This window comes from Apteryx rowi, unplaced genomic scaffold (assembly GCF_003343035.1).
Source record: "Apteryx rowi isolate R43461 unplaced genomic scaffold, aptRow1 scaffold_149, whole genome shotgun sequence".
NCBI classification, from domain to species: Eukaryota; Metazoa; Chordata; class Aves; order Apterygiformes; family Apterygidae; genus Apteryx; species Apteryx rowi.
This window is the reverse complement of record NW_020447741.1, coordinates 1,475,121-1,487,678: the sequence shown is the minus strand read 5'-3', so window position 1 is coordinate 1,487,678 and position 12,558 is coordinate 1,475,121. Positions and strand designations below refer to the sequence as shown.

Below are 12,558 nucleotides of genomic sequence, written 5' to 3'. Positions count from 1 at the left end.
CATCCCCAAGGAGGCCAGCAGAGGCTCTAGCTCTGCAGGGCCCATTGAACCCCACAGCTTCTGTGTGGTGCTTGCTGCCATTGTGTGGCCTCACTGCCAGCTTTAGGTTACTGCAGGCTGCTCCCCTCTCCAGCTAACTGTTGGACTGGGGCTGGAGGAGTGATGTACAGCCATCTTCTCCTGATCAGCTGCTCCTGATTCTGTGATGATTACACTCAAGGCAGCCTCAGAACCCTGTCTTTTCAAATGTAACCATAACAAATGTAATAGGTATTGACTAACAAACTTATTCCAAGTTCTGGTGTGCAGAGTTTACTCTGAATTGGCATTTGCTTCCCTACTGCACACCTATTAGTGTTTTTTAACAAGTCTTTAATGGATTAAGTAATGAAATTTTTGCTGTCTCCCCTGGGAGACAACTAGACAAACAACTATTACGAAATCTTTCCTGATAATTATTTAGATGTTTTGTTTCTTAATTTCATCTTTTTACTTAGGCAATTCTGTATTATCCTAAACAGTTCCTTTCATTCTTCAGTGCTTGTGTTTCCCAAGCATTTGTAAATCACTACCATGTCTTCCTTTCCCACAGGCATTGCTTATCCTAACTGTTGACTGAAAATCAATCCCTCCATCTAATGACTCTGTCACTGTTCTCTGAACTCCTTCCATTTACATTATCCATCTGGCAACAAAATGTCCAAAACTGAGTGCAGAGTGCAGATGTGGTAGCTCCATAGCTGTTGAAACAGGGATATATTACAAACCATTGTATGTCAGGAACTAGCTGTTTCCAGCTGCTTCTTGGATCAGTGGTATAAAGATATGAAGTTGTTTGCCACCATCTTCTCTGAGCCATTCTGAGGACACCTTGGTGTAATGAGAGATTTGGAGTATAAGAATACCATAATTGCATTGTTTTTCTTTACCCCATAGTCTTTTCCTTGCCCCATATCCTTTTCCTTTTTTGTCTTTTCTACATCCGCAAATGCACATCAAGCTCTCATTTTTCTCAGAAATATATAGTTTTTCAAGCCCAAGGCCTGACTGCTGTCCCAAGTCTAGTCTGCTATCAGCAAAGAAGAGCTAGCAGGTTTCCAGGCTAAACCAACTGGGTTGGGCAACAAAGGACTTTCTGCTCTGGTTCCCTGCCCTGCCTCTGCTGCATCCTAAGTTCTCCAGAGGTAAAAATACAGTTGCAGTGTGTAACAGTCATACTATCTTCTTCATTGGTTTCCCAGCCTAATGAGCAGCCTACGTGCTTTCCTAGTGGTTCCTACGTTTCAGGTCCCTGCTGCTGGCTGCACAGCTATTGCTTTCCCTGTGTGTTGGGTCTTTCTAGGGTTTCTGGCCTGCCTCCTCCTGGCCAGAGGAAAAAGGAAGTGCCTGTGTTTCCCTATACGTATGTAGGGGAGGGAGGTTTGGCAGGAGTGGTAGTTTCGTGTTCAGCAGTGTGTTTGTCTCACTGGGTTTCTCCAGTCCATTGACTATCTGTTTTAGTTACTGAATCTAAGGGTTAAAAATAAAAAATAAGACAAAATGTGACTGCTTGTGTAGAAATTTAATTTCAACAAAAATATTTCAGTTTTCACTTGTGATATCAAGTTTTTTCCTTTTCAATTTTACAGGTTATCACTGCTAGCTTATCACCGTTATTCTTTGTCATGACTGCCAATATACTAACAATTTCTTGGTAAGTGCCTACGTGAGCTTTTTCCTTAATAGTAAAAATGAATTTCCCCACAGTGCTTCATGTGGAAATACTTTTTAAATGGCAAGTTCTATTAGCGTCAGTAATATTTTACGTGTAAGGAGAACCAGGTGTGCAATGAGGGATGCAGTATAGCAATACAAATGGAACAGAGTTTCTTCTGCCTTTGTGGAGAACATGGACATTTTTGGACATTAAGCCTCACCACAATTCACTCAGCACATTTTACAGCTAGATAAATGGATGCAATAGGCAAATAAATGACCCATTCAAAGTCGGACTATAAATCAGTGGCAGAGCTGGAAGTAAAACATTGGAGTCATGGTTTTGTAACAGCATTGTTCTAACCAATAGAGTGCTTTCAAATTTCTGAATGGTCCCTAACACAGTGTATACTATGAATACATTAATACAAGTAGGAAAATGAAATAATATTTAACTCTTTCCAAAGCTCTGTTTGTCTTTTGTAACATGTGGCCTAACATATTATGAATCACCTAACTTGAAATTTTTAGGAAGTGATATAAATGTTTAGGTTGCAAACTGCTTTGGTCAAAGGCAATGTTTTTGGTCTGTGTTTGTACAGCACCCAGCAAAAGGGAATTCCAGTGCATGGCTGATGCTCCTAAATGCTTCTGTCATGCAAATAACAACTAAAAAGGGGTTAAGCATGTATTTCTAAGGCTAGATTTCTTATTAGAAATAAGTCTGCTTGCTTTTGAAAAGCTTTGGCTTCCTTTTTTCTTCTTAGTCTGATTTTTGCCCTGAAGTTCCAGCTCTGTACTAAATGGAATTAGCATGTTCTTTTTCCAGGTGTGATACTTAAAATAGTATCAGGACCCTGAATTAATGTGTCACTAGCCCCCCATTTGTTTCTGAGGATCTCCTGAAGAGATGTTTCTAAATCTCTGGTCTGATAACATGTATGCCAATTTTCAGCCATTTGAAACATGCTTTTTTCTCAGTGTTATTAATGCTAAGAAGACTATATTGCTAAAGCCAACATTGATAAAAGCATATAGGCACCTGAATCCTTCATTTAAATAAGTGGGGGGGTGGGGTTGGGGGGGTGGGGAGAACATGGAAGACTGCGCATCCCAATAGGGTTCTTGTGTTTAAATGCTTCATTTACAGATAGGTAGATGGTCTGATTTACATACCCAGTTTGTAAAAGCTGCTTCTGACACTTAATTCCAGCCTATAATCTGTAGATGTATATTCTCAGTTTACTTTGACAATCCTGGAAATCTTCCCCAAAACTCATTCTGCTTATCAGGAAAATTTTGATTTCAGTGACTAGATGCACCATTTGCATTTTTTTCTTCATTGTCTCAAAGAATTTCATAAGTGAAAAGCACACATTTCCTTCCTGTATTTGACATTTTCTTGGTTATGTAAAGGTATTTGTGCCTTAATTGCCCAGAAGCAAAGAATCATTGTGAAATGTGACCTTGAGAATGGAAAGGCAAAGACATAAAATACATAGTTTGTACTGTAATGGTTGCATGGTGGCAGAGGCAGTATTTAGTATCTACCAGGAGTCCCTGGAAACATAATGAAATGGATTTAAATACTGCCATTTATATTCTGCTCTATTTTCCCAAGTGATTTCTCCTCTTGCCTTTTCTTCAGCTGCTGCTTGGAAGTTAAAGAAGTTACTGAAAGCAGAATCTCAATTTAGCCCCGTATATGTATGTGTGAGTGTGCATGCATRTATGTATGTTATGCACATGTAATCTCAAATGCTCAAATAAATCATGTGTATTTTTCTTTAGCTCTAGGAATACATTTCTGTGGCCTGTGTGTATAGGAGGCTGAATATCAGTGCACCTACAACACTCCCAGTCCAGGCCATTAAACTTGCTGTGTCTCACCATGTTTTACCTGTGTTTGTGCAGGTCTATCATATGCATGCTAGAGTAGACTTTTATAATATATACACATTTACTGACATGTATACTAAAAAAAAAATCATGTGTACCACTGTGAATGTGAATACATGAACCCGTACAGCTGCACACATAGTACATGTCCTATATGCATTGACAGTGATATAAATAATGAACACATTCACATCTTTACAAGAAAATTTGCTTTGGCCCTTAGGCTACTTTTAAGTTTTGTTTGTTAAATTCAAGAAGATAACCATTTCTTGTATTTATTTTTTGAATTCTGTGCATCAACAGGGTTTGGGCTATCAGCAAAGMTCTGGAAATAGAGTTTGTTAGATGATAGCAGCTGCAAAGTGCTCTTGAGATCGTAAACCACTGAGTTTTTTGGTGTTGCTCCAGCGCTATTGTGGAATGTTATATCATATGTTAATTTCTGAGTGATGGGCAAGTGTGGTTAGCTGTCACCCCATAATAAACAGAAGCCARAGGATTTGCAGATGGTAAATTGAATGTAAATCAAGGGCCTGCATGCGATGTTTTTTGCTTTGCTCCATCTTGAAGTTACAGTGATTGCTTCTGTTGGCCCAGTAATCTGGTGAACATGGATTGCATCGAGCGTGCAGACACCTGGGATTTCAGATCTTTCAAAAGGGGATTCTTCTGTCTATTGTAGAATGTAAGATATTAAAGAATGATTTAGATGCAAATGCCATTTTACAGAACAGTGCTGTACAGTTTAATATCTTTTGTACAGAATTGCTGGTCTAACTTTTTAGAATGCTATAGCAAAGATAGGATTCTTTGTTAAAGTCTGTGTTAAAAGTTTAATAGGAAACTACACTTCCATAGAAAGTAAAAATGAAAAGAAAAATTGAGTCATTTCTAAGAATCTGTTGGTTTTGGTCCTTTTTATATTCATTGTGATTTTTCCCTAGGATAAAGAAGTATACATTATCTGACCTTAGCTTCAGAAGGAATTAATGCAGAGGGAATGTTTATAACTAGAGGTGAAATGTAGGCAAGACACAAAGGTTAATCCTCTCCAGAGAAAAGTGCTTCGAGATTGTTAGTGATTAGATGCAGACAGACTCTTGTGTTTTAGATCTTTTTGAAAAGCTTGCATTCTCAGCAGCCATTTGCTCTTTCTTGGTAATTCTACATCCAAAGGTAGACTGTCTCCACAACTGAATGTCTGTGTCTCCCTAGCACTTACTTTCCAGGTCTGTTTACTGTGTTATTAGAAAATATTGTGTTTTTGTTATATAAGGTTAGTTCCTCTCAGGAACAAGGGGAATTATGTGATTTTAAAAACAATTCACTGAAGCTAAGAATTAAGTAAATGTAATAGTATTAAAGTCCAGACAGTCATCAGCTTTACATGTTGGGTTCCCCCCCCCCACAAAAAAAAAAAAAATTACCCTCCAACTATGAATTTACAAAAGCTTGTTTTGTTTATAAAGTTCATTAAGGAGCTTTTCTGTTTCATAAGCTAACTAAGCCATGAGGCTAAGATGAAAGATCAGTGCACTTAGTTTTACACTGTTATAAAAGGGGAGAAGAGTCTGAGTCCTACCATATTCCTCTTGAATATGATGGCAGAGGAGATTTGGGGATTATTAACTATTGCACAAGTAGCTTATTTCAGTGAATTATCTTTTGTTTGTAAAAACCATTCATCCTTACTTGGAATCCTACTTCTAGCCTGAGTCTTGGAAAAAAATATTAGTGCCACCACTCTGTTTTGAGGAAGTTCTTGGGCACATGTGCTTTTTTGGCTTGAGCAGTTCTGTTCTGCTGGGTTCCTCACAAAAAGCAGTAGATACAGGAATTTCCACTGGCCTGGCTAGGCCAGTGGGATCTCCCCAAAACAAAATTCTTTTTCCTGATTTCCTCAGTCCCCAAAACCTAGGCTTACGTCTCCCTCCTGACTTGTCAGGTAGCAGGTTTTCAGGCTAGAATACAAGCAGAAATTGCAAAGGGGAATCATTAATAACCTAATGAGGTTCACATTCTCCTGCCTGCCTTTCCTTTTCTTGCCTGTGTGCTAGGGTGCAGCTGTTTTCACATCTAGATGCATTTTTTTTCTATGTAGATCTCTGTCTATGTACTTTCTATAGACTACCAGCCCTACAGTTTAGGAAGGGTAGGATTCTGATGAGATCTGTAAAATAAGACATTTTCAATTTCAGCCATTTCTTAGCAAAATGAATGAAAAAATCACCGGGGGTAGTGTCACTAGGATGAAATGTGTTTAGACAAATTAATACCTTTCTCTTTGATGTTGTGACATTTGGTATTTTATCAAGTGGAGGGATTGCCTGATGCTAAATTTGTGCTATGCTTTGTTTGCAGCCTTGTGATCGGTGGAGTTGGAGAAGTTTTGCTTGTTTACACTGAAAGGACAGGCACATAAAGAAGAACCGTATCTCACCAGTTGGAAAAGAGCTGACCTGCAGCTTAGAAACTCTATCATGAATGAAATGCAGCAGCAAGAATGAAGAAATGCAACCAAACACAAGGAAAGAGACCCATTGGTTTTTTATTAAGAAGGGAAAAATATGCTATTAATAGTGCTGGTAAGAGCAGCATATTTGGTAGGGTGATTAGGAGGCTTTGCCTCAAAGCACAAGACAAAAGCTATTTCTGATTGATGTGATAAAGGAAAAACTGCACTGTCTCATGCTGATGGCTCTGTGTGAGAACCTCTCAGTAGCAGCTTCTTGCACAGAGATCTGAACTCAGGAAAAGCAACAATCCTCACTGGATGCCTCCAATTTTTGTTGGAGGCTGACAGCAGATTGTACCAAGCAATGTCAGAATCCAGATCCTGCCATGAATTGAGTATCAGGAAGCATGGATTTTGTTCCCAACTGTTCTGTAGCAGCAAGCTACCACACACGGGTCTCTAGTCATGTTGTCTGAACTGCCATAGTGGCTAAGGCCATGGGGCTTCTGAAGATAGTTCCCTTCTGCCATTGTGGCAGATTGACAGCTTTGCTGAATGGGGAAATCAGCAATAAATCTCATTGTCTGTAGCGCTTGCTCTTTGTGTATTTTTCCTCCTTCCATTCTCCAAGATTTCTCTTGAACTCTGTGAATTTTTGTCAGCCAGAGGGGGCTGGAGGGACTTGTACTGTTCCCAGCAGTGGTTTGTCTCTTAAATTATTGCAAGAGGCAAAAGAAATTATAAACTTTGAATGAATATCATAAAGAGTAGAAGGCAATTAATCTCAAGAATTCTTAAAATAATTTCATTTCCAGTTGTTTAATGGCTGTTAGAAATTAGTCTTGACTGGACTGGGAACACAGTCTGTGTAAAAGCAATATTAAATGGTGATTTGATAATGTTTTGGGGAAGTTTTACTTGGTAAAAGGAATTTGGTAACAGAAATTCTCACTGGAAGGAGAGGGACTTGTCTCACATAATATTAAATATCTAAAGTGTAGTCTCTTAATCTAACTTGACTAAATTTCCTTTATAGTCAATGGAGAGAGAGGGACTCCCTCACAGAGATGATTCTTAACAGATTGCTGTGTTAATGTGACTAAGGACCCTCTGGAAGTCCTTATCGCTCTATAGGTGGAAACTATGTGACTAATCCAGACAAGACACTTAGCTTTTAGAAGACTACAGTTAGCTGAGACATATCTGCCTTAGTCTAGCAAGTTCTACCAGCTGGGATTTAAAACATATCTACATTTTAACTTTAAATAAAACAGCATCCTTTTAACAAATAAGGCACATCTTACAAGGGATTGCAGTTAATTTCTATGTCTGGAAAGTTTTAGATAAATATTAGTAGGTTTTCAGAAAAAATGCTGTAGTTTAAAAAAGAGAATTCAGAGAAGTACTGTGGCCTGTATTATACTTAAGGTTATCCTAATTAATCATAATGGGTCTGTTTATATTGGCATGTTGTCCATGTATGTTGAATCACACTCTGGCTTGAGTTAGGAGTGAGCCATTTTCTTGCCAGGTGGCAAAATTCACGTTTGGGAAGAAAGGGGGAAGAGAGAGGGACAAGGATGAAAGAAACATATGCTTGCACTCAAATGCTGGTCCTGAAACCAATATGAGCCACATGGTGCAGTGAATTAGAGCCCATACTCAGCCCCTGTGAGCCAAGACACACGCACGTAGCCATGGACCCTCACTGCCTTCCAGTCCAGTTAATTCAGATAGCGCTGGGAGTGATGGTCATAGCATAGGTGGTTAGCTCTGCTAGCTAGTTGTGACAAAATGACAGGATCATTGCCATTCCACCTTTCTACTGATTTTGAAGTGATTAGTAACCCTGGGAGAACAAGGGTTTCTCATGAAAGAGTCACTGTGCCTAGGTTTTGCAATCATAGCTGGAACCTTTGTTGTGGGAAAAGCTCTTTGTGTACCTCTCTTCTTGCATAATGTTCAAGGGTAGGCTGCAGTCTGGATTTTTTTTCCTTTCTTGTCTTTGCTATTCATCACAATGTACCAGAACCCAGAACACCCATTTGCTTTCTTGCTGGTGGTCTCAGCAGAAAGGCAATGGCCAAATCAGCAGTGTGGTTGCTGTACTTGTTTAATTCCAGAAGACATGTTTGGGCTGGGGGGTGTGTTTGTGGGAAGCTTATTTGGCTACATCGGGCATTACATTGTCTGGATTCTGGGGGAATTCAGTTTCTGCAGCTGCTGAATTACTACCTCCCTGTGTAGTAAGTCCACTACATATTTATTTAACTTTGTGCTTGTTAAACCTCACTGGGCTGTTTGCTTCTGCTTTCATTTTTGTGCCTTAGTGCAATGTTCTTGCATTTCCAATACTCTGTTTGATTTGTGTAAAAAAATTTGCAGTTTTCAGTTAATCACCATGTAAGGAAACCAAGAAAACAGAGTTAATAATGGAGTTGTGCTTCTCTGTCAAACATGACTGGCAAGGAAAAGCGTGTCCTGAACCAACCTGACCTTGCCTCAGTTGAGGATGACCCTGGAGGGTCAACACAGGGCCTGTCAGTCCTGCTGAAGATTCGAAGTAGGGTAAAAGTGGAGCTCCAGGGCCTTTAAATCCCATCTTTGTGTATTCAGAGTTGTACTGATGTGCTAAAATTGCAAAGCACAAAGGCATGGGTTGGTTTCCTTCTTCCTCACAGAGCAGCAGTTGACGGCAGAGCTGTGGTCCTAGCTGGCAGCCAGCCCGTGTTGGAGTGTGTGCRAGTGAAAGGCTGCCTAAGTATTGCCAGTAGCAAGCTTATGGATGGCTAGACCTGTTCTAGGGGGGGAGAGGGTGCAGAGAGCCATTTGGAGGCTGTTAAAACAAGTGGTGGTGTCTTCATTTGTTAATAAGTTTCCTATGGTGGGGATTTTCAGTCTGGGAACTGATGAGATGCAGCAGTTGTAAAGCTCTAAGACAGTGTCTTAGCTGGAAGTTTAGAGCAAGCCAGAGATAGATCTAGAAGTGAGCATGACGTGGGCTTGCCTGCCTGACTTGGTACCTGAGGGGGAGGAACAGCCACCTTCAATAGGCCCTGCAGTGTGTTTTTTTAAAAAACAAACAAACAAACAAAAAACAGCTTTCCTCGACTCTAACTGAGGTGGAGGGAGAATGGCTCTGAGCCACCCCTCAGCCAGCTGCCAGAGGGAACCTACATGAAGACCCCAGCTTCCCTCCTGCCTTTTTTGGGAAGAGGTCCTTTCCCACCAGCCAGCCCCGGGTCAGAACAGACAGCAAGAGGTGTGTGTTGGGGCACTCAGATCCAAGCAGGCAAGTAGCCTTGAGACCCAGAGGTGATTACAGCAGAGAGGGAATGTGGGGTTAAGAGAACAAGAACATACTGGCCACTCACATGCTGTGTATGGGTTATGTTGTTACAAGAGTTGGCTGCCTAGCTTTTGAGTAAGACTGTGTAGCCTTGAGTACCCTGTAAAGCCCCTTGCCAGGTCTCATTATTTGAAACCCAAACCATTGACAATGTTTCTTCCAGTTGCTGCTATTGGGTCAGGTCCCAGACAGTGTAACCAGAACTAATATGAAAGACATCAGGCTATGAGCTGGGAGAATTTTTTCTGAGGTAGAGCTCTTAGTTAATTCTTTTTTTCTCTCAGAAAAGACAAAAGTCTTAGTTTGTTCTCAATCAGCTGTAGAGCAGGTTGGGCTTAAGGAGATAGGTGACTAGATGGGAAGGGGTAGAGCAAATGTGGTAATTTCCTGAGGAAACAATGGCCTAATCTTTAATTCAGCCCTATCTCTGAAGGAGGATATTGCAAGGGTAAAAAACACATTTCAGGGTTATAGTAATGATCTTCAAATATGAAACCTTAGAAGTCCAAACTTAAGATCGCTCTTTCAAGACATGCAAACAGTTACATTTAGTAACTTAGAGAACAAATATGCGAAGGGCAGAGTGTTTATATATAATTGACCTTTTCTGTGGTCATTCAAAGATACCAAATAACAAATACAGTGATCTGAGGAAGGAGGAGTTTGTTTACATTGGAGAGATGCAATGAAACTAATTAATGCCTGAATATGTAGCAATGGTCCTGTGGTTAAGGTGGTGGAAGAACCTCTGTTTTTTCAATATCCGTCTTTTAAGGACCCTTAGAGTCTAAAGGCTTTTCAGTTCTTGGGCCTGCAGAATGTGGGATGGCAGAGACAAACTTGAGTGTGGTGGTCTTTTTGAGGGAAAGCAGATCACTGGTAGCTTTCTCAYGTACTGTTTTCGTATCTGCTGGTTTTGATCAAACCACTCTAACAGGAGATGGTCCTGAATCATAACACCTTTTTGATCTTGTATTGCTTACACGTTTTTTTCCAAGTGAGCATGAGGTTTTTTGGTCAAAGTAATAGGTTAGCGAGGAGGCTTGTATTGTCTGCTGCAACAGTGTACCTTTGTGTGTGGCTGACTTTCATGATAAAGAGACTCTAATTAAAACAAAGGGAAGTGCCATGGAATGAAGATTGAAATAGTAAAGCTGATGGGTGTTGACTGCAAGTGGGTTACTAAAACACAGGCCACATGAATGCTGCGTAGAAACAATCTTCTGGATCTGGTTGCTGTGACATAGCTTGCAGCAGAAGATTTTATTGAATGAATGAAATGAATCTGATGCTTACCACTGAAGCACTTTTTTTCTGTTGTTGCTTACTGCAGTGTGATTGTTGTGCTTAGTGTCGGGAAGAGAATGTATGCCAGTGTTTCAGTACCAATTTAATAGTGAAGCTGAAAATCTGCCGAGCCAGTGATCTTAGCAAAAAGCAATAGGAAGGGTATTTTTTTCGAAAAGTGATGAACGTATTAAATATCTTGGTAAGAGTCAGAGTTCTGGTTTACAATTATGTTTTGAACAACTATGTCCTACCTGGTGGATGAGTGTGTATATTTATGTTCTTATTTCCCATCCTCAAACAAGAAGATCTGAAGAATTCAAGATATGCTGTGTGGGCATAAAACATGTTTTGAAAAGGATGCTTTTAATGGGTATTGTAGAAAAGTGGGTTACTTGGAGCAGTACAGAGTGCTGAGGAAAGAACATTTCTCCTAATTTTCTGTTTCACCGTAAGCTAAAGGAGGTAGTAGGCTATAGAAAACCCTATAGCAAATTGTCTTACCCGGAGCAGAAGCTGAATGAATACCTTTCAAAAATATCATCTGTTACTGTGAACCAGGCAACAGACCCAGTGCAAAACTTTAATCCTGTTCCAGATGATAGGCACAGGGACAGACTCAAATTTTATTTTGAAAAGAAGGCATGAGTGAGGGCTTGGAGATTGGGGGCAGGACTGAAAAAAGTTGAGACTGAGTGGTTTTGTACCAGGAGATAAAACAGGAAGAGATTTTTTTTTTTTTTCCTGAAAATGTGCTGCTTATTCATTGTTTTTTTTGATTGGGGTATGCTATAAGTACATGGCTGTTTAGTCCCAAAAAGGAATTAAAGGAGCCTATGGGGTTGTGTAACCATTTCCATATTAACTGCATTGTTTTAGAAACTTGACACTTTTTAAACTACTCTCTGAAAATGAAATTATGTAAGCTTTGATATCTACTAGAAAAGCAACTCTATTCTTTTGGGAATGCTACTGAAAAAGTTGTAATCTCTTCATCACCAAAGTGGGGAATGTACCTCTTCCCTGTCTGGGGTGGGGAGGAGTCAGAGTGCTTTCCCACCTTTTAATAAATAAATGTTGCTACTTCCAAAATAGATGGGGGTAGTCAGTTGGCATATTAAGTTCTTGATTTGATGATATACAAAATCTCTTTGAAAAACGTGATGTGAATATGCTTAGTATATTTTTCTTAGGCTTTGTGATTAATATTTAGAAATACATAGCTTAGACTTGTCAAATTGTTTGCTTTTCTATACAAGCACAAACTAACTGCATGATTCTTTAAATTCTAAAATGTCTGAGATCCTTCTTAACCCTTTCTACCTGGTGATGAATGCAATCTCATAACTGCGTTCGCAGACCTTGCTTTAGAAGACTAATGTCAGGAGCCAAGAACACTCTAGCTTCTTTCTGCTATTTGCCATTAGCGGTTCCCCACCTTTCACGACTCTCTGCCACTGGATCCAAATTTCATTTAGGCCTTCTGTTTTACACATTGTTGGTGAAGTGATAGTTGCTTTACTCTGTTGGCTCAAGCAGCTTAGGGTCAGTACACCTTTGGGAGGTGGACTTAAGGCCTATTTCAATTTAGGAATTTGATCCATGTTTACACTTAAACTTCTGATTTCTGTACCTTCTGATGATGAAAAAAGCTGATGTACCAACACATTTGTTTATGCTGGAATTGCGTGCATCCAGTGTCTTGCAATATTGTGTAATAATAATGTCTGCCTGAAGCAAGTTGTCTGAATAAACAAGCCTCCAGCCCAACTCCTTTGGAAAGATAAGGAGAATGCATTGATGTTGTTTGGAGGAAATGGATATTCAGATTGAGAAACTGGTAGGTTGGAGCTTTCACTGGTTAGATCATAAG

General features: G+C 39.8%; 1 protein-coding gene across 5 annotated transcripts in view; it reads left to right on the top strand.

Moving 5' to 3' along the window:
- The window catches only part of TMEM241 (transmembrane protein 241), a 62,643-nt gene extending 55,013 nt beyond the window's left edge, over positions 1-7,630 (top strand). For 4 of the 5 annotated variants that reach the window (XM_026058617.1, XM_026058615.1, XM_026058618.1 and 1 more), the window contains 2 exons: positions 1,629-1,693; positions 5,956-7,630. In XM_026058617.1, the coding sequence (XP_025914402.1) occupies positions 1,629-1,693; positions 5,956-6,016 (126 nt within the window). In that variant the 3' untranslated portion in view covers positions 6,017-7,630. Of the gene's footprint in view, positions 1-1,016; positions 1,185-1,628; positions 1,694-5,955 lie in introns of those variants that run through there. The other variant, XR_003252307.1, reaches the window with a different exon arrangement.
- Positions 7,631-12,558: the final 4,928 nt, after the last annotated feature.